At 44.9% G+C, this 22,619-nt stretch overlaps 1 protein-coding gene across 1 annotated transcript in view; it reads left to right on the top strand.

Moving 5' to 3' along the window:
* Positions 1-21,477, top strand: part of LOC8030143 (transmembrane protein 266) — a 55,343-nt gene extending 33,866 nt beyond the window's left edge. The window contains exons 8-10 of the mRNA XM_042290414.1: positions 12,330-12,519; positions 14,761-14,811; positions 21,152-21,477. Coding sequence (XP_042146348.1) covers positions 12,330-12,519; positions 14,761-14,811; positions 21,152-21,477 — 567 coding nt within the window. The remainder of the gene's footprint in view (positions 1-12,329; positions 12,520-14,760; positions 14,812-21,151) is intronic.
* The last annotated feature ends 1,142 nt before the right edge of the window (positions 21,478-22,619 follow it).

Raw genomic sequence — 22,619 nt, 5'->3', positions numbered from 1 at the left:
GCACAGGTTTAACGCTTGCAGGCGTGATGCAAAGCGATTTTTTACACGCTTGCTCTAAGCGTGCTGTTTTTCAACGCTTCGAATTCACGCTTCCTAAGCGTGAACTGTGCTATGGTTTAACGCTTGGCAGGCGTGAGGGGGCACTTGTGCTTACACGCTTATTACTGCGTGCGTTTTCTCCACGCTTAGATAATGGCGCCTCCTAGGCGTGTGTGAAATGCGCGTCGCGGTGGAGACCTCTGGCCGTGGGGATTGGGCTTTCCCGCATTTAGTATATCGTCCCAATAACTAAGATTATTGGGACGATATACTAAATGCGAGAAAGCCCAATGTCAATGGCCAGAGGTTTCAACCACGACGCACATCCCACGCGCCTAGAAGGCGTCATTATTTAAGAGTGGAGAAAACGTGCGCCGTAATAAGCGTATGAACACACGGGCCCCCATGCACCATATTGTTATCGGATATCGTTATAAGGGCTCAAAAACGATCTACTAAATCTCTCTAAGTGCTCCTTTAGGCGAATTGAGTAGTGCAAGAAAGATTGACGTGCTGCTTTTATGTATAACTACGCACATATACGAATGGCAGTTGTGAATCATGTTACGCCTGGTACATTGCGCTAGGTAGTTGCAAGCTGTTCACAGCTGTGCAACTTGTATAAAGATTTTAGGAAATTTATCTTTGACGTCTAAAAACCCAAAGAGACAGAGAGAGATCTCGTTAGGCTCCAGTTACAAGAAGGAACAGTCCAAAAGGAACTAAATAGAAAGAGGCAAACAAATTTCAGCTTCGGGGATAAACTCTTTATTAGAAAATCTATTTTTGTTTGTACAAATAAGCCGTTAAAAAGTATAAAGTTCACCAACTGCTAAGAACTGCAACTACTATGAGTATTATGAACCAACTATCAACGAATGTCATTATTTTGACTTTTTAGCGGGTTTGAATCAGGATATATTTTTTCAGTAAATGTTAGTAACAATATTAATATACAATTCGTTACCATATGGTTTGCAGCTACGCGGTGATAATTGTGTCGTGTCATACTTCATTACGGTTCATTTTCTACAATAATTGGTATATTAGAAAAATTGTGCTTGGTGGCAAGTCTGTGATTTTGTAAAAGAAATTAACCACAGAATATGAAGGAGGTCTTTCCTTCTAAGATTGGTTCATAACGAGACACAAACAGTTTAGACAACGTCAACACTTTGCTAACAAAGGTCAAACGGGCATAAATATCAAATGATTTCAAATGAGCAAAGTGTTAAGTTCGTTAGGAAAGTCAACACTTGCTAACAAAAATTGAATTGGCGTTTATTTAATGACTAGATTTAGTTTTGGCGCATTCGACGACGTGGCATTGCCATTTTTTTCTAGATACCTTAGATTTTTCATTATTGAGGGCACTTCCGTTCAATTGACTAGAGCTATTATATTTTGATGTACATAACTCCCCTCCAACCATTCCTCATAACGAGTATGAAAAAAAAAAAAAAAAAACTTGTGCGAGAAAGTGCAATTTTGAGAGTAGATCACGCAATCCTTTCTGGGCCCACGCTACCTCAGAACTGTTTGCTGGTTTCACTACACTCTGTACAAAACCAAGCAGCTGCCCAAATGCTGCTGGGTATGTTACGTTCTTTAAGTAGTAAACACAGAGGCATAGCACCAGCGCTTTCTCGAGAGACGTGTCTGGTTGCAGGTCGATTTCGTTTCGTGGTTCGTTGCCGCAGATTAGCCGTCTCGTTTCGCCCCACACAATGCAGGGTACAAGAATATCCGTCGGTGCAACCTGCTAACAATAAGATTAAGATATTATGGCCTAAATAAACTTAGTATTACAAAAATGAGTATACACACTTGAACTTTAACATTGTCCACGTTGCACTAACTGAAGCTCTCATAACAGGCTGTTCTTAGTTCGTGAAGCTGTGTGACATAAAGTGCGCTTTGAGCGTGCTTGAAGTATTTACGTTATTGTGAAAGTGCTCTACTCGCCGCTGAAATCAGTGCTTTTTTTGCGAGCGTCACGAAAAAGCGTTACGCCGACGCGTTACGGTTACGCCGACGGCGACGCCGCTCAAGCTAACTCGATATTTCTGCATAGCTTTATCTCAAAGAAACGATTGCGTTGAGACCGATCAAAACCAAAATGAAACATGCATGCAAGCACCGGAACATGCAAAGATTCACGCGGCTGCCTCTGATGTTACTTCGATTCTTTGCGTCTCCTTCACCGCTGCGACCCTTTTCCTCCTACAATGCAACGTTGTGTACCCTTTCCCTTCTTTCCTGTTGCCACCCTTGTTCACTTGCCACATTGTCACGTACCCATTCTCTCCTTCACCCATATTCTGGGTGTTCGTCGATTCCAAACCGTAAACGTTTAACACGGGAGACCGACGCAGAGGCGGGCCTTCAGGCAAAATATGCTTTCGAAGTTTTTGCGAGAGCAATGCAACACTTGGAATAACAAGCTCACCTATGTACTGCAGTGTCTACAGCCAAGAGCAAACTCGCCCGACTACCTCAACTACACCCCAGCATCCACGGTTCACCGCTTTACCTTTCCGAATGAACAACATTTGTCTCAATGCCGCGCTCAATCACAAGCAGCAAAAATTGTCTCCTAGATGTGACAGTTATGCTGAAGAGCACATCGCTTCGAGAAAAGCAATACGGTGGAGATTGTGCAACTTGATACTTGCGCTGTCGCAACAAAACAAGAAAAAAACAGCGGATCAAGAGAGTAATGGGGGACAAACGAAAACAGGGTTCTTACACAAATATTGCAGTCTTCCTTGAATAGCTGGCGAATGGCCGCAGTAAAGGCACCAGCCAAATGGGAAGCCCTTTCCTTGGCTGGCATTCAGATCCGTCTCCCGCAGGAATTCAGGGCACTCGCACTCGCTGTGTTTGCAGCTACCCCGCTGCACTCCACGCACGTCAAGTGCGGTAAACATGGCACACTGTGCCCGAGCTCATGCGCCGTTTAAGTCTCGCCAGTCGCAGTCAGTCAAACTGGTCCAGCCCCAGCCACAAACAAAGAGTGTCGGGAACTGAATGAGAGAGACAGCCCGCAACGGAAACAGCGCAACGGCTTTCTCGCTTTTCCCGCCAAAAAAGAGGACGCATGCGCTCTCTGTGCTTCCAGAAAAGAGAAGCTCACGTCAACTAAAAATCAACAAAAAACCACGCGCAAGTGCTTCTTCGGGAGGGTCAATCCATTCGGATATATATTAGCGTGACGATGAATGAAGGCGCACGCGTTTTTTCGGAAATCTAAGCGTGTGTTCTGCGGTCGTCACGCTAACGCTGTTGATCACGTCCGAAAAAAAGGCTGAGCGGGATTCCTCGGACTGCTTTAACGCTTGGACACAGAAAACAAACGCTTATTCTCGATCACGTCGTGCTTAAAGCGTCATTCCCGTGGTATCGACGGCGGTTCCACGCCGTCGATACCAGCATGAGGTTCAGCGTGAGGTTCAGCGTGATAGTTTTTAGAGTGTATGTCGAGCATGTGTGGGTTGTGTGATAAGCAGTGCTGGTTTGCATTTTGAGCAGCTGAAAGCCACTCAGAAAATACGAAGGGCGCTATCTTCAGAAACATCGGGTACTTGCTTTTTGATTCTCATTAAGGCTCACAAAGTTTCCAGTTTTCGCATCTGTTACACTGTTATCCCATCTACCTAGGTCCCTAACCACTCATGGTCATCTGTGCTGCTAAGCACGATTGAAATTAGGGATGGGCAATTGATGGATTAACCTTCCGATTAATCGATTAAGGCTTTAATCGCGATTAATTTTTTTTAACCGGTTAATCGGTTTTTTAATCAGTACCCAAAAAGAAGTCAACTGGACGCACGCATGGCTCTATCCTGGACGACCTTCCCGAACTAGTGGTGACTCATGCCCCCCCTAAACCCCATCCCGCTTTAAGGAAAACGCTGTGTGGCGTGCATCCGGTCGTTATGTCCCGAGCGGTTTTCTGTCCCCAGCCAGGTGCTATGAGCAAGATTCAATTCTCGCGCTCGCGAAGCGTCACGTGTACGAGGATATGCATTACAGTTCTGCCGAGGCCAGACGAACAAGCCGGGCCCGCAACTGATCCCTTTACGACCGACCGCGAAACTTCACGTGTTGAGGATCTATTCCACATCCTGCCCAGGCAAGACAAACAAGCAGAAAAACAAGCTGGGAAGCTAAAAACGCCATGGTTACTTGTTCCAGTATTTGGCCCGTACAAATGGATGAGTTCACGAGTATGAAGGCCAATCTCACCGGAAAGTATGGGCCTAAAGTAAACTCCAGCGGTGAAGTTTTTAACTCGAAGGAAGTCCACTGCATTATATGCAAAAAGCCGTTTTCGTAGAATGGAAGTGTAAGTTCGCTTCAGTATCACCTCCGAGCGAAGCACCCATGTATGCCACTGCAGCAAGGACCATCCGCCAAAACGCAGACAACAATCAATGCCTTCTCATCCAGGCCCCTATCTCTTAAAAAAATAAAAAGAAAGCATCGCCCAAGCACTGACTTCTTGTCTGCCTGTCGGAGTATGTGGACAAACTTTGTCTTCGGAGATGGAGCAAAAATATGTGAGTCTTTGAAACATTGGACTATATGTATCCTCACTTGTCAATGTCCTTTGCGCCGTGTAACAGAGAGTAAAATAATTCTTCAAAGGCAAGACGAGTTGTTGCATTATTTTTAATATATTATTTATAAAAATCAACGCAACCGATTAATTGATTAATTAATCGATTAAAGAGTGGCCATTAATCGGGTTAAAATTTTTAATCGACGCCCAGCCCTAATTGAAATTGCTCCTGTGCTTGCTGAAGTGCGATGAAGATTGATCTGAGCTGCTCCCAGCCTGCTCCAGAACGTAGTTTTAGCTGCTCCCAACCTGCTCTAAAACACCTGTTTCAGCTGCTCCCGTGGCTGCTCCCAAGTAAATTTCCTGAGTTCCACCCCCGTCTAGAGGATCAGCTTGGATCCGATAGAAGCCGTGGGAACGTATCTCCACCGCTTAAGTCAACGGTCCATGTCAGAAAGGGAATGTGTCGTATGGAACGTGGTTATATATGCATTTGAGCATTTGACCGCAGCGCCCTCTCGTCTATAAACGTTGAGCCAATGCATGGAAAGTTTAACGCGATTATATACGCATTTGACCGCAGCGCTCTCCTGTATAGACGTTGAGCGGCTACATGCAACGTTTCATTCATGATAGAAACCCCAGCTCTTGAGTTACTGCCACATCTCAGAGTCCCCTACTCGTCCCGCAGTCGTGGCCGAGTGGTTAAAGGGGCCCTGCAAGCACTTTTTACTGGTTTTTAATTTGCACCAAACCTGAGCGCGCTGACCGCAGTAACTTAATGCAACTTTTCTTTTCTCGAATTTCGCTTTATTTAAAAAGTTATAGGCAAATTAAAATTACAAAAACAAGCAAAAAATAACCTCCCTCGTGACGTCTTTGGTTGCTTCCGTGGCCGTGAACTAGAGGAAGGATAGTGAGCTCAGCGGGCGCAAACGGCTACCGCACTCCATGTTGACGGCGCGAGAAGGCGCCACTAAAGCGTGTTCTGGATAGGCTGTATACAGCGGGCAGCCAGAGCGGCTTTCATTGCATTTACTGCGTTATTAAACTCTAATTCGGCATGACACTTCATTGGCCACAAACAACAGCAAACACGGTGTAAAGATCAGTTCAGAATGGGAGCCACTTCGCACTGCCCTACCGCGAAACAGCCAAAACGCAAGACACAGCTGCTCACTGAAGGCTTCTGGAACGCTCTGAGCCGGTCGGATCCTCCAGTCCGTAAACGACCGCAGCGCCGCCGCGTACATCCGGGACCCTTCCGTGTCAACACGTGATCCCACTACTCTAGTATGCGCTCCCTTTTCCACCGCTTGGTGGCGGGTATTTCGACGGGTCATTTCTTGTTTCCGTACTTTAGAAACCGCATTTGTTTCTTTTCTGATCTAAAATACTGAACGAAAACTATTTTTATAAATAATTGAAACGGTTCGCGCCACTTATATTTTGCATTTTGACTAAAACGAAGCTTTTAGCGGCTTTGACCAGTAGTAAGCCCAGGACCAAAGACGTTACATTTCGCGCGCTTTCAGTACCGCGGGTCGCCCCCGTCGGTGGAGAAGGTTTCCGCGTCGTCCGATTAAAATATGATGCACTGATTTTTAGTTATTTTCTCCATGCCCGCTGGCTTGCCCGAACCCCTAGAGACGGGGAAACCGCAGAAAAGGCAGACACTTAAATATGATTGCAGGGCCCCTTTAAGGCAATGGACTAGAAATCCATTGGGGCCTCCCCGCACAGGTTTGAATCCTGTCGACTGCGCAAACATTGTTTCTTTTTATGTGACCACGGACGGACGGACGGACAAGGCTAGACCCTAAGGAGCTTCGCCTCTAACAAGTGCAGCTTTTAATGCACAACTTGCGAGGTTGTTACTCTTTACGTTGCACCTGCATCAGTGACCTGCGTGGCCCCATGCTGCAGCAGAGTGTGCACAAATGAGCGCCACTATATATTGGGTAGAATGCCTTCATACACACAAATGTATTTGCTTGAGTGGTGACATATCGGGCATTTTACCGCCCAGTTTTTTTTTTTTTAATGTCTTTTGAAGTGGAGTAGTTTGGTGTTGCTCAGCATGAGCGCGTAACCTTGGTTAATGCCTAGACACCATTTTACCGCATAGGCCCCGCACTGGAGTGCACAAGCACGTCACACGCTGGCCCACTGAGTGCAAAAAAGGGTGTCTTCACCCTGAGACAGACAGACAGACATGTAGGCAGCCTAATAGTATTGGGCAACAGCTTGCGCCATCTAGCCATCAGCAGTGGTGGCCGTGAGCAGAAATCTGGTCACATGCCTATTCTGCTGTTGGCTAGGTGCGCAGCTGCCTCCCGATGCATGCACTCATTTACGCACGCACGACCAGTCTAGTACACCCCACTGCCAATCACTGGCATGCATGGCTGGACACAGTGGTGGGAAAGAAAGGGTTGCCAAGATGGGCAACGATGAGCTGGCGCTATTAAAACGAGAGGATATGGAACTAGAATTTTGTCATCCAGTGCTAAACAATTTTAAAAACAAATCGTGAGAGTATACTCTCAAATTTTTAACACTATTTTTTTTTAATTTACTTATGAAATGGGAAATAAAGAATCTTGGGAGCTTGCTTATAGCAGCTGCTTGTTTTCGCATATTTTATAGCGTTTGTCATGTGCCATGACTGCAGTAAGATAAGCTGCTCTTGGTCTCATTGGAGGCATGGTTCAGCTTTTCTTTCTTATCTACCCAGTTTGTAATTTCAACAAGGAATCCTATCTCCTGAATTTGATGGGGTGGGCAGTCTTGGCATTTTTAGCCCCACAGATGTTTAGCCATAAGGACAAGGGGGGCAGTTCTTCACGGGAGAAAGGTTTGTTCGAATTTTACGGTACATATTATTGTAACCTTCAGTGTCGCAGTTTGACCGAATCAATCCAAGTTGCGAAAATGTCACTCGCTGGTGTTTCAAGGATTTTATTGGCTTATACGAGAATACGGATCTTTAACCATAATACACCTCACACAGAGAGCCTTTTCATTGAACTGTTGCCAACTGCGACTAAATTGATTATGAATGTTCAAGATCCCTCCTTTATGGGGATATTTCTTTGGCGATTGTTTGCTAGGTACACTGCCCAATCACAGTCCGCAATTATCTTTTTCTTATAGTGTTCGACCTTACAAAATTTGTTTTGCTCTTGAAGATCTCGCAGTTCCTTTTTAATATTGTTTGTCAATGTGTCCTTAGTGCCGAATTACTCTGATGTAGGACTAGACTATTGTTGATATGTTTTATGAGACCAGAAGGAGAAATGCATGATCTGGGAAAATATAAAAACCAATAACGCTTTCGGGGACCTATAGAGGAGACAAGAAGCAGCTCTCACACAGCAATGTATTTCACGTGGACTTTCACGGCCGCAGAGAACTGCCGTGTTTGTTCAACTACTACTTGTTGACTCTTTTTCCAACTGGTATTTACAGTTAGGGGTCGATCTATAAGTGGACTTGTAGGTTCAAAGAATGTTGACCTACAAGTGAACAAAATTTTTCGGGCACATCGAGCTAAACCTGATGCTCTTCAGTGTCAGTCACTGCTTCTTGCACAGTGGTGCAAAGCAGGGAAGTTCAACATATGTGCCAGTGCAAAATGATAAAGCTCGTTGGGCGCACATAATTACTAGGGCTTCACGTTTTCGGTAAATCCAGCTTTATCGAAATTGCGAAACTTTGAAAAACACCAAATTGGAGTTGTCCTTGAATAAGAAAGTCCCAAGCTTTATGCAGGGGTGGGACAGCTACGCCAATAGACTGATCTCACCAGCCAGTTCGACTACGCCACTGCTGCCACGAGGCATCGAGGGAACTTTAGTCTTTCTGCACGTGCAATAATCTTGCTGGAGCTCTGCGCTTGTGGAGCACGGGACGGCGCAAGCCCTCACATGTACGGCCGTTTGCCTCCCGTTTGCCTCAGTGTCATGCATGCTCCGATTGCTTAGCGAGATCGCTCTATTGCACCATTTTGATTCATCTACACTTTTCTGTGCCTAGCGGCGTCAAAAGCGTGAAATTGATCCAAATTGCGCCATGCTGTTCCAAAGATCGCTGTGTAGCTAGATTTAATGGAAAGTGAAAGCTCAGTTGACCACCCTTGCTGTTGCACTGCCAGCTGTCACAAACCCCCTCCCAATTCCTCGGTTCAGCCGTATCTATCCATCCATCCATTCGATGGATTCAACGTATCGTACATCCTATACCTAGTTTCACCTTAAGTCCAGACGCAGCCAACGCTACAAGCTCGAGCATGTGGCCTGAACAGTGCTTGCACTGCATGAGCACGTGTGCTTGGCCGGGATGCTGAAAGCCTGGATCTCGCTCTTGCAGCTTCTGTTACTCTCACACTAAAAGTGAAACGAAGTATAGCCATCGTACCGTTGCACATGTACGATGTATGGTAACATTTATATTGGGGAGTCGTGCACCTTCATTTTTAATGCATATTTTTGTCTGAAAATAAATATATTTGTGTGTGCAATTTTATATATTTCACAGTAAAGTTCTATGTGGTGTGCAAGTTTGTGTGCTCTTTGTATACTATGTGCATTTGTTACCCTTGAAATCCGTCCAGATGCTTTTGTTTCCCCCCAACCTTAACCACCGACCTGCGTGCGATTGTCATGCCCCATCATCGTGCACTCCCTGAACATCACCTATGTCGCCCATTGATTGGCATGCCGCTCCATGCGTTCCAATGCACAAAAGACGCATTTTGGAACAGTTTCTCGATATATTCAATACTCTCCAACACTTGTAGCACAACCTTAGTTCGCTTGAATTGTAACTCGTGGTACAACTGGCTAAGATGCTTTCTTAAAATGATGTCACAACTCCTAAGGTGCTCCAAAATAGTACTCCAAATGCAGGATTTTCTGCTCCTAAGCTGCTCCAAACTGTAGATTTTCTGCTCATAAGCTGCTTCAAAAATGGCCCCAAAACCAGGTTGGTTTGTTCTACCCCTTATCATGAGAAAAGGATCTTCATCTAAAGCTTTATTTCATGTTGACCCAAAACATTGTCCCCGATGAACCGTCCACAAGGCTGTTCTTTCTGCAGAATCGCGCACCTTATCTCGTCTTCCTCTCTTGTCGGTACAAAACCATTCTTCAAGTTTCAGAGTCACGCATATATTTCCTGGAGGTCGAGGAATCCCATGCCAGTGTCCTACCTTCTTTAATATAAAGCCCCGACAAAAGCCGTTCGTCCGGCACCAAAGATCGACGCCGAAAAATGCAGAATCTGTTTGCGAAAATTATCACGGAAAAAAACGCCCCCGAATTCGAAAGAAAATAAACCTTGGAAACACGGATCCGTATTGGTAACATACGAATTAGGTGCAAAGATGGTGCAGGGGGACCGAAAAACAGGGAAGTGGAGACAGACAGAAAGGCAGCCACTGTGTGGCTGTCCGGGAGGCCTAATGTATCATCACCTTTGTCGTGTCAGATGCGACACTGTGCTGCGCATGTATAGAATTGTGACGCCCCCTGAATGAACTCGAAAGATTACCTGAAACTGCCGTGTCTCCATTTCTGTGACAGTATGCAGAGCGCAAGTTTGTCTGCTTCTTTTTTGGGGGTTGTGGTGACGTCAGAATGCCGAGCTTTGATTGGCTGTGAATGAAGGATAGTGGGTAGACTTCAAAGCAAGCTGCCTTGAGGTCTACCCACTATCTTTCAATCAGAGCAAATCAGAGCTCAGCATTCTGACGTCACTGCAACCCTTGCAAAAGGAGCAGACAAACTTGCGCTCTGCATTGAGAAACGTAGCCAGAGGCAAATTCAAAGATATACAAATGTAGAAAGAGGAGGGAGTTTTACACGAACAAGCCAAGTGAAACAACTCTTGTTGCCAAAATGGCACGTAACGAGTAGAGTGTTAATTGCAGCTTCATTTTTAATGAGCCTTCTGTAATCTTGGCCACCAGGTAAAACTGTGCAATCAGAGGGTGCCAAGAAATATATCCCTTTCCTCCTTGAGACAGTGTCCTGGCTGTAACTTTATTTTGAGATCTGGTGTGTCTATGTGTGGTGACTCATAAAGGCTTACCCGATATACTCTAATCAAAGAATCATTCTTTGATGAAAGGAACACTGAACACGATTTGAAAGTTCAGTTTAACGATGGAAATGGTGTCACGTGTGTTCCACGTAATGTTGACGAAGTTTTAGTCCGAAGTTGCGCTTGCGCACGCTGCACAGTTTAGTTTATCATCCAGCAATAATCACGCTGGGACAGGGACTGAGAGAAAAGCCAGCTTTTCAGCGATGTAGAGCGTGATATCAATGGAGGCTCATCAGACGATTGGTTGAAGTGGACGGAGTCTGCTCGTTTTCGTTTTCAATCGTGAGCTGCTAAAATAATTTTTTTTTTTCTAAATTCAATCACAATGAAAATCATGAATTTTTTTCAGGAAGGTTTACTGCGTTAGGCATAAAGTAATATTTCAGTCTGCAGACGTGCCGACTGTAATTGTCTAGTACCTTTCACTCGCAAATATGGGGCGGGGATTGACTTAAAAAGTGTTTAGTGTGCCAGCAACATAAGATTTTTTTTTTTTGATGAGAAAAACAAAAAGGACACATCATTATATTTAGTTTATTATGTCGTACGACTTTTGGTTCCACGAATAAAGGGAGCTACAGGAAATGTTCCAGGCTGACACGCTGCAGTTTCCGGTACTCCTCCGGGTCTAGTAGGTCAAAACGCTCCTGTCAGGCCTCGTCTAACACGCTGCCACGGTCTTTCCTGTACATCCATCTAGCCTCTCATCCAACGAGAGCTTTCTGCGCTTGTGATGTACTGAAGTGTTGTGTGCGAATATGCGGGAACGAAGACATAGATGAACGCCCCTGCGCGAGCCCAAGACTCCGTCACTTTTACTCTGAGCCTCCTCGAGCAGGACCGTACACTTGTGTCGTGTCTTGGGTCAGTAAAGCTAATGGTATCTGCGTTAAGCCTCTCATGGTGTTCTGTCTCACTTGGTACGTAACAGTGACACACAACAATTATTGTTCTTCATAATGCGATAGTGCCGCTCATCGGAAATGGACGATGTCGACGGTAAATAGGATCCGTACACACAGTTGCATTTGAGTGTGTTTGACTGCGTTGCGTCGACAAATGGCCACGAGTCACTGGGGCATCTGTGCTTCATGTGAAGCGTGGCAACCAATTCAAAGAGTAGCTTGACAAGCAGCATACGGAGCACGAATGTCCGATTGGTTACTTACAGTTGCCATATGGTACAACGCTCTTAAACCACAATGCGCTGCTGCAGCTGACTGCACCGGCCACGCTCATAACCTCTAAATTGTACCGAAACCGTTAGTTCATAGTTGACGTCACCTCCTTTTCAGGATAGGTTGTATGGTGGAAAGCAGAACGTCAGTTTCAGTTTTATCGATTTGTTTTACACAAAATAATAAGCCTTGTAAAATTGTATAAAAAGATTGAGCACGTTGCTAGGTCCCTACAGAGTTGGAAAACAATCTTTTCTAAAATGAGTTTAATGTTGTCTTCATGGTCCTTTTATAAAAATACCATCTTTTCACGCATACAATAAAAAAGTCAGTTTCTGTTTCAATACCTTGTCATTGGTTGGAGCCGAGCTCACTCCTCAGAGACTCTTGCAGCCCCCAAAGAAGTCTTTCTGAACCCGGGTTTTCTTCTGTGGCCTTAGCATGAAGTTGCCTACCTGAAGGAGAAGCACAAAAAGACGGAGAAAGAGCTGCAGGCGCTGCGCAAGCGCGGAAAGCGTGACAGTGGGTCTTCATCTTCCTCGAGCTGCCGCCACGCCACCGTCACCATTGGCATCGAGACCTGCCTTCCATCTTCCAGCTCAGTGGAGACTCAGACCAGTGATCTTTCTGGTCAGCTCCCTTTGGTGCCTCCAGGTGAGGGGCCAATTCATTCGACCATTCGTTTCTGTGTGTTGTTGGAGCTGCTTTCTAGAGCACATTGTAAGCATTTAACTGCATTCTTTTTGTTTGTGTCGGTAGAGAGAACTGTCAAATGATGCATATTGCACATAATGAAGCAACCTGAAGCACAGTGGAACCTTACTAATTTGAAGTCTGTCGGTCCACGAAATATATTTATGTTAGGCAGGTTTTCAAATTATTTAAAAAAATTATGAAATGGTGAAAATCATATGGTAAACTTTGCTGCATGAGCTTTAAACATTTCAATGGAAACATGAGACAATATCATTATGTAATCTTATAGTATTTGAATTTACCTCATTCTGTAGTTCTTGCAAATGTGACTCAAAGTTACTATATTTGTGAGAAAGCCATCTACCATACTATCTCGTAAGGGCATCCACCCAGAATGAAGAGATAAATGGTGAAAGACATGAGGTGGGCTATCTTTGGGGATGAGACAGCAAAACCTTGTCAAAAATGAACGATAAATGAAGGGGCACCCGCTACAAACCACGTCACACGGGAATTGATAGTGCAGACTGTAGATACCGCAGGTTCATGTTCCACGGGCGATAAACATGCAGAAACCGGCTACAAACTGGCGTGCCACGAGAACCGACACTGTGCTTGCGAATCGTGAAAAAAAAAAACGCGAGAATTCGTTGCAAACTTGCATGTCACTGGAACCCATAATGTGCGTGCAGATAGCAGGCAAAAATGCGGGAACTGCTGCGAATTCGCTTGTCACACGTACCGGTACCGCGGACCGTGTGGTTCGTGTAATTCCTGTCGGACATCGCGTCGGACATCGACAACCGTGGGTGCGAGCAATGTTTCTGAATTTTTACGTTACAAATATCTAACCAAAATAAATGGGATGGCCACCCGGGGGGTTGGCGCCATTATGGGATTTTACAGTAAGTGCAGCACTTCAGGCTTGCTGTCTTTGCACCCAAGAAAGCTACAGGGGGATGCGGGGAGATCTGAGGGGGTTTGTCGTAGCTATCATCATTGGCCGTCACGCCCTCTTGCACCCTCTCGGCTAGTATGTCACCTTCAATGTCTGTATAGCAAGTCTGTTCATTTTCTTTTCACATGTACATACTCAGTGTATAGTTAATGCCATCAGATTCCAGAGAGAATAATTTTCATTGTTCCTTTTGAGGAATGCAGAGCACCAATGTGAGCATCTATGCAAATGTTGCATGGTTCCTTTAAGGCATCTCCAGTGTTGATTAGTGAACGACAGACATTAACACAGAATGTGTTTATGGGCTGGATTTCATGAAACAGTGTAACAGTTGAGTGTGACGAAAAAGTGTTACACGCGTGTGCATACAAAGCATGCACAAGGCATAATTAGTCATATAGTTCATACATAATCATAACTAGGGACAAACAATCAAAACAGGAGAGATTCACCACAGTGCTCAGTGGGAATTAAAACCACGACCATGTGATCCGAAGTCTGACATCTTTGTTCAATGCAACAAGTAGGAGATGAAGGAGAGCGCAAGGAAATGGACTAAGTATGACTTTCCGCCGATGGTTGCCTGCGGTATCACGCAACTGTCCGCGACGAGTGATAGTGTACTTATTTCAGCCTATTTGGTTCAGCATACTTGGTGTGCAGGTGACCATTGGAGGCGGATTATACTTAGTCCAGCATACTTAATCCGCAGTCTATCATCACCGCTGAGTTCCACTTAGTCCAGCATAGTTAGTGTGCAGGAGACCGTCGACGGCAAGTCATACTTACTAGCCGAGAATACTTCGTCCACAGATGGCTGTTGGTAATAAGTCACACTTAGTCCGGCATCTTTAGTCCGCAGGCGACTGTTGGCGGTGGCTCATACTTAGTCCAGGGTACTTATTCTGCGAGTGACCGTCGGAGGTGAGTTATAATTAGTCCGCAGAAGACTGTCGGTTGCAAGTCATGCTTAATCCAGCGTACTTACCGTATTTGCACGAATATAACGCGAGGGCAGGTTTTGTTGCCCTCAAAAAGAAAAAAACAATATTATTACTATTATAACGCGAACCGAGGCCGCGTCAATTTCTCGCACTCGGAAGCATAGCAGAAGTGAAAAGTCAATGGAAATAGAAGAAATATCAGTTTATGTTTTGACTGCACTCATCCTCGCTGTTCAGGTCCTTCGAATTACAATCCACTTGGCGACTACGCAGATAAGCAGCAGCACGGCACCTGCTTGTCTGGTAGTTCTTTTCTTCGGTGCGAGCTCCTCCGCAGCCTACAATCCAAACAAGGCACGAAGCAGAAGCACCAACACACAAACACCAGATCACTCTGGAGCAGAAACTAAACAATGCGCAGCAGAAGAAAAAGACTGCTGAATCCGATACACAATCACACTTGTTGTTCTGGTCCCTCTGCATAAACAAATGCCTCGTGTTGCACGATTGCGTATTCGCGACTCCAACTAACTATAGGTGGCGCCACTCATTTTCCAAGATGGCGGGTTTAGTGAGGGTCAGAGATGCGTGCCGCCGTTGAGCCTGTCTAGTGTGCTGGCTTCACTGAGCGACATAAATTATTTCTAGTAATACGAGGAAGCTAATGTTTTATGAGCGCAGGTCACCTATTTAACCTGAAAACAAGAACGGTGTTTAGCGTATTATTTACGGAAGGATGCGCGTTTTAATTCTGGAGCAAAACCGAAACTTACCTCTATTTTGAATTTAATTTCTCAATATAGGTCTTAATTTCGAATTCTTTCATGACTCATGATGTGTCTCGCATCGTAATTATTTACTTAGAAAAGTTGTTCGCGGAACTTCATTTTGTGACATACTGTTCCATCCAGGCTGATATTTGTAGTTGTTGAAAAAATCTGTGCTGATATCTGTGCTTTCTCGCTGCCTTTTTTTCGTTCAGATAATCGTCATGGGAAATAATGACAATTATCCCAGCACAAGAATAAGAGAATAATTAAAATTTTTACAATATGTCCACGAAACGCATAAACTTATAAACGCTGCTCTCACTGCAACCCGAAGACGGAATCTGAGTCAGACAGCTGAAGTGTGTGTGTGTGTTTTTATAGCACTGCGTGACGCGTAGGACTTCATATTACATCCAGCGTTTAACTGTTTGTCTATCTTGATAACTATGTCAGAGTTTTTCATATGCTGAAAAGAAAAGAGAAGGAAAGACTATTATGGTTAAATAGTGTATTCTCGTGATCTTGGCGTTAATTGGAGGCATACATTGCCGCGATTTGTATTAATAATAATAATATTAAAATTCACATTTGAATAAGTAATTCTTTAAGCTCTAATATGATTTGTTGCTTATGATCTAATTTTAAATGTGCAAAGAAATATGACAATAAAAACTGTGCTAATTATCATCACTGGTTCCAATTGCTGCATTTTAATTACCAATAAAATAAAAAATAGTCTAAAATCAATGAAAACATTTTAGCTAATGTGAGAAATCCATGTAAAATTACATTAATTGTGGATAAAGTATATTGGGTGCTATCAAAGTCAAGACTTTTGACAATCGGCAAAACGTCCAGAGTCGCCGCCAATATACTTCCAAACCAAATGCCCCCCCCCCCCCCCCCCCCCGCAAAAAAACAAAACAAAAAAGAAAATCATTTTTTAATTATTAGTTTTTTCATAACATTTATTTACTTTTGTATTTGCTCGCTGTCGTTTTGCCGATCTCAACCTTTCCAGTTCGAAGGAACGCCTACCTGCTTGCACGTCTGCTCACTGCAGCACGTTCCGTTGGCGTTGGAAGTTGGTGAAACAGTAGAGTTTTAATATTGCATATACGAGTGAACTCAAGCCTTGTGTGTTTGTGTTAGCTTTGCGTGTTCCACACTGCATGTGCGTCGTGGATGGCGCATGGCGATGATGCGCACGCACAACGTGGGGCACGCAACTCTAACGCAAACGCACACCGCTTGCGTTTGCTTCTGTGCGCAATACTGAAACTCTCCAGTAAGGTACAATCCCATACCGGCCGCAGCACTACGTTGGGACTGTGAAGAGTGTTGTTTGCATTCGGAAACGACATTTCGCAAGCCATGATCGCGAGCAGTTCCGCCATGCCTGCTGAGCAGGAGAATCGGGGACCCTCACTAGAGTGCTTCCTGTTTCCGCCGCGGGAGGGCGAGCGTCGAGGTGGAGACGCGAATTGCGTCGTGAACGCGGTTGGTGGTCTTGGCTTGGCTTGTGTTGACTTGACTTGGCCCGGCTTGGCTTGGCTCGAATTGGCCAGTGCCCGCATGGAGCGCGCGCGCTGAGGTTTTGCGGCGTGCACGCGTTGTACAAACACAAAAACGATAAAAAAGATTTATGTTTTCTATTCGCCCCTTCACGTGGCCCAGCAGCTAATAAATTCCCTTCCACACACCCACTTCTTTTCCCACCGGATATTTTCCATTGAACCAGAGGAATGGCTTTCTCCTCTGGCTTTCTCCAGACTCGCGCACCTCGTGGCTGAACTCGATTCCGAATATAACGCGAGGTGCGTTTTGGAGCACGTAATCTCAAAAAAAAAACTCACGTTTTATAAAAAAAATTTGCAAATACGGTAGCTCAGATGCGCTTGTAGGTGGTGATTCATACTTAGTCCATCATACTTTGTCTGCAGGTGACTGTTGCCGGCGTGTTGTACATAGTCCAGCATACTTAGTCTGCAGACGACCGTCGGCGGCGGGTGATACTTGGTCCATCATAATTTAATAATCCCTCTTTATAACAAAGTTGGTGGGACAGCAAGAAAAGTCAATATGAGCGGTAATTTGATAAAAGCAGTAGAGCCAAAAAAACAGCGCCAGCAGCCTTAAAGGTGAACAGGAACACCGCGGAACACTCTTACTGTATATTTAATCAAACAAACCTCGGTTATGATTATTTTGCGGCAGCTTTACCGAGTTAAATTATAGTTAAGTGGAGTTTGTCGAGAATTTTATCCGGGCTTCAGTCCTTGAACTGCTCCAGGCATCACAAAAACACTGTCACCGCTGCTACACTCCACTTTGTTTCGAAGGAGCCGTAGGATGTTTCGCATCTCTGCAGTCGTCGGCGTTTCCCGAGGTGCCTTTTTGACGTCGCTTCGTGTTTACCCTGGCTGCATGCAAGGTCCTCGATTGCAGCATCTGTGACAGGAGCAACAGTGGGAACATCCGCATCGGCCAGCGTAAACGAATCAAAGTTACTCGGTAGCTTCACCAAGACGTTTTCACATGCTCCTGTAGAGATTGTTGCAGCTCTGGGAATTGTGCACCGGCTCGGCAAGCGTGCTTGCGAGAGAAAAACCAATGTGCACGAAGCAGTTGGCGATCTTTCATCTTCAGGTTGCAGGCACGCTTTCTCTTGCATGAGAAGCTTCTCAAACCCGTCCAGTATGCCTTGCTTGTTCTGCAAAATGGTGGACAATGTCAAACAGCCGATGCCGGAACGTTGAATTCAGCGGCAATTTCGGGCCCAGCCAGCCACTTTTCTCTACCTCGCAGATCTAACCGGTGGTACACCGGAGGCGCGCACGTCTGGGGCTTCCGAAGGAATAATCTGTTCCGGGCTTCCAATTCTAACAAAAATTTTAACAATTCCAACAACGCTGCTCTCGCTGCTCCCTGCCTGCGTCGGTCTGTTGGCATCGGGAGCGGTGCTCTGCCCTCCATCACCCATTTGCTCCATTTTCTTGTTTGCCATTTTTCAAGTTTGCCGCTTGCCTCGGTGGAGAAGGGGGAAGGAAACGCAAGGGTCTCTGTGCACCTCCGTGTTGGCTCGCGGGCCTTCGGTACCTCGACCTTCGTAATAAGCGTGGTTGGCTGCCGATACGCCTCGAATGATCCCATTCAAAATGCGTGTTTTTCGGTCGGGACCATGTCGAACTTGGATAAAAACGATAATTGTAAAAAGGAATTGTTTATAACGAGGGATTACTGTACTTAAATCCTTTCTCAGTCAATACTATGATCTAATGGAGCCATTCAAACAGTGTAAAAAGTGAAAAAGCGCATAACCATGGCACTCATTTTCTTCGTTGGTTTGCTATCAATGGCTGAAGCAATTAGTATGCAAGAAAAGAGCGCAGGAGCACGGCACCTTCATTGTGCGTGATTGCTTTAGTCGGTGATTGCAGACCTACAAAAACCACTTGCATTGTGACAATGCACTTTTTTTTCACTGCTCGAATTGGTTACATTGAATAATAGCTTTGGCTGTGGTCGGACTTAAAATGAAAAGGAGCGTAGTCCGCAGGCTACTGTCGGCGCCTGCGGTTCTAGACGATGCGTATGTGGTCCCCCACATCGACTTGCAACATCATGGGGCGATTCCTAATGTACCGAGGGATAGCACAGCGGGCGTATGACATCAGAACTTCGGACAGAGATCAATTAATGGAGTAAAGGACTCTCTAAACCTCCTCTCACGATTAACTCCAGTTGCCACGAGAGGCTCCTAAAACTCCGAGAGTACTAGAATTAAGTCTCTTACATGCACTCACCAAACAAGCAGAAGCCACGGAAACAAATTCCCTCGCGTTTACAAACCTTGAAATGCAAATTTGCCGTCCGCAACCTGCGTTATCAGGTCCCGTGTCACAGGGTGCGTAGCAGGTGCGCCAGTGTTTATTACTAATTTTTTGTAGAGTTTTTCTGTCGCATCTTCAAAGGGAGCCCAAAATGAAGAGAGTTATCTCTTCATTTTGGATGGCATTCTTACTGGATTTTACGGTAAATGCATAAAATAAGTGCAGCAACAAACAAAAAACTTTTTTTTTATGTTGCTGGTTAGAAAAATTGTACAATATTCTAAGGGTGCCAATTTGTGCTACATTCCAGTTAAAGAGGGAACTAGAAAAACCAAAGTGGCAAATTAATTGGGTAGGTGTGTGCCAGGAGGGCTTGTATTATCCAGTCTTATTTCTATGAAAAATTATGAGACTGTGAAAACTATAAATCGTGGAGGACTGGATACAGACCCCAGTGGCTTTGTACGAATAGTTTATGTCTGTTTTGATAGCCACAATAAGATAGCCTTTCCTCAAGTGCATGCAGGATCGAATCAATTCATTCATGAGCTCCAACTGAATCATCCCTTTTTCTCATTGTGGTCATCTTGAGACACAGCCAACCCTACAACATTCATTCCTGCTCAGACAAAAGTTAAAGGGTCAACTGCTTTGTGTGGTCTGAAAGGATTTTGATGAACCATACTGTAGTCATAGTCGTAGTAGTAGCTGATTGCTCGACGGCTGAATTCAATGTGCCTGATACCACTGTTGGTGAATCAACTGTATCCATGTTAGCCATAGGGGTTGGAAGTTCATTGTGCTTCAATCATCCAACAGGCTCTTTTCATAAGCTGACCTGTGTTTACCCAGTGATGCTAATAATCCTCTATTATCATACATGAAACAGACCAGTCACTTTCTTATCGAGCAAGGCCATCTTTAGTCCAGTGGTTCTTCCTCCGCCTTAATCTTTTATTCAGACTTTCTGACTTACCTTAAACGTCCGGTCATGACTTCCTGTGTCGCTGATCTTTTAATTAATTTGTCCAGAAGGGTCTTCAGATAACTTTTCTGCATTGATGGAAGTGATTTTCATCCGGTAGCATTAATTGTTTAGTGTCTTGCATGGAGTTTTCCCTTTTGTTGAGTGTTGTGTCACTCTGCACAGTTGCATGAACTGTCTCAGTCTTTCTTTTCCTTCTCCCTTCTTGTTTTTTTTTTATAAGACTATTGTTCTTGTACCATTTCCGACCACGTCATTTTAGTGGGTGGTGTCAAAATGCACCAGACTCCGGCTGCTGCGGAAAGTCCTTGAACATGGCACTATTGCACCCTGATTTTTGAGTCATAGGCAAACACGCTCCAAGTACTTGATGTTGCCCATCAGTTCCTCCAATGGTGATTATAGAAAGCAGGTAGCATTCCACACTTTCCAAATTGAGCATTACTTGTTCTATGGTCCTCTGGAAAATGGAAGGCTCTGTCAGTATACTAAATGTACCAAGTTAGAACTGGGAAAATCCTTTGTAAGTAGTGATGATAAAGGTGCTCTTTCTAATCCTTTTCTAATTCTTCCTAAAGATATATACTTCCTAGATATCCAGTTTTAAGAACTCCTGTCTTTTGTTAAGGTTTTAAAAAAGTTAGACAGGTCTTGAGAGTGAGTACTCCGTGGTGTCCAACTGAGAAATGACAGAAATTCTGATATTTCCACATGCTGCCACGCATAAAAAGAGAGAAATGCTCATCCTTGCAATTTTTTTAATCTTTAACAAGGTGCAGTAAGAATGTTTCATGTCACTCGAAACCAAGACCAATTTCCTGCCAGTCCTCTTCCTTTTTCAAGCAAGAATATCAAACATATTTTGAGATGGATACATCACGTGAAAGTCTTAAAGCCTGCATCTTTCAACACCCAAAAGACAAAAGAAACGCCATTGAATATGCAAGTGGGTCCCTCAAAGACACAGAGAGTAGGTACCACACTCGAATGTACTGCAGTGCATTGGGCTGTCACCGAGAAATTTTGTCTGTAACTACGTGGTCACACGTTTGTGCTCAAAATGAACAATTTTACAGCAGCATGCGCCGTGACTGAAGCCAAGTGGAACTGCAAGTTTGCACGCTATGCCGTTGAGTTGGCAGCCTTCTACTTCACTGCCATCCACAGACCAGGGAGGGAAAATGTTGCTGAAAATTTGCCTCGCTACCATGTTCCCCAACAGGCATGTCTCGTGTTGAAATTGCAGGATTTGGAGCTTGTTCACATGCAGCAAACTGACGAGTACTGCCACCAAATTCTAGAGAAGCTGGAGAACCAGCCCGACACTCAACCAGAAACGAGTTCACGACCCCTTAAAGTTTTTATACTCTGTATTAATCCACGTAACAAATGGAGGCCGTGAGAAAGAACAGCTCTTAATTTGCTTTGTACTGCACTCAACAATAACCTGCTTTTGTCATGACGACAGTGGCCACCCGAATATGACAAAAGTATTGAACGAGTACGCTCAGGCTACTAGGTGCACTATGCAAAGATGTCGGAGCCTACGTTTGTGGGTGTGAAGCGTGTGAACGGTACAAATCGCCAAACCACTCTTGCCAATGGAACATTGAGAACACTTCAACTTTCTCGCACACAGTGGGATTGTGTCCCAGGCAATCCCATCGTTTCACTGCCCCCAAAGTGATGCAGGAAACCTGTCTGTGCAGACTGACCACACCACCCGTCACTTACTTGCAGGTGCCACATGTTCTTTGTCCACAGCAAATGTCAGGAAAATCATTAGAACAAGACATCGTTCAATGCTTTGGACCTCCGTGCGTTTGCATCTTGAACAACGGACCCACATTCGCCAGTCACATGACGAAGCAATTTTTAAAAAAGTATGGCATCGAGCACCATCCTGCACCACCCTACGCTCGGCAAGCAAATGAACTGGTTGAAAGGGCCAGCGCAACATTGGTCCACACGTTGAAGGAAAATTGCTCGCGACATGGGACTTGAGCACTTGCCCAGTGTACTGCTGGCAATCAACACTGCGGAGTAGAGCTCCATCGGATACTCTCCATTTTTTTTCTTTTACATTGTTATCAGCCCAGTCTCCCAAGGGGACTTCAGATTGGTACAATAACCTCCGACAACTTCCGTGTAGACCAGCCTGACATTTTGCATGTTGCACGAAGTGCAACATGCAAACGTCCATAAAGTTGGCAAACCTCATGCAGTCGCACGAAGTTAGTAGGTAAGCGACAATACTCTTTTCATTGCAGTGACCATAGCTTCAATCCTAGAGATCTGGTTCTGTTGAACTGGCCACAGGCCAGTGACCATGATCTAGTGCCACCATTTAAAGGTCCCTTCGAGGTCATTCGACCAGTCGGCTCAGTCTACTACGGCATTTGCAAAGTCGGTAGCGCAGAAGACAAAATTGCGTACACCCGGAACCTTGAAACATTTTGAAGGCAGACAGCAGCAAAATCTGGCGCTGGAAATATTCGCATAGGCAGAAGAAATGCCACCCCACTAAGCCGAAGCGACACGCCC

The sequence above is a fragment of the Ixodes scapularis genome, unplaced genomic scaffold, assembly GCF_016920785.2.
Source record: "Ixodes scapularis isolate PalLabHiFi unplaced genomic scaffold, ASM1692078v2 PGA_scaffold1__304_contigs__length_218370807, whole genome shotgun sequence".
Classification (NCBI taxonomy): domain Eukaryota; kingdom Metazoa; phylum Arthropoda; class Arachnida; order Ixodida; family Ixodidae; genus Ixodes; species Ixodes scapularis.
The sequence above is the reverse complement of the archived record's forward strand: the minus strand, read 5'-3'. Positions and strand labels throughout refer to the sequence as shown.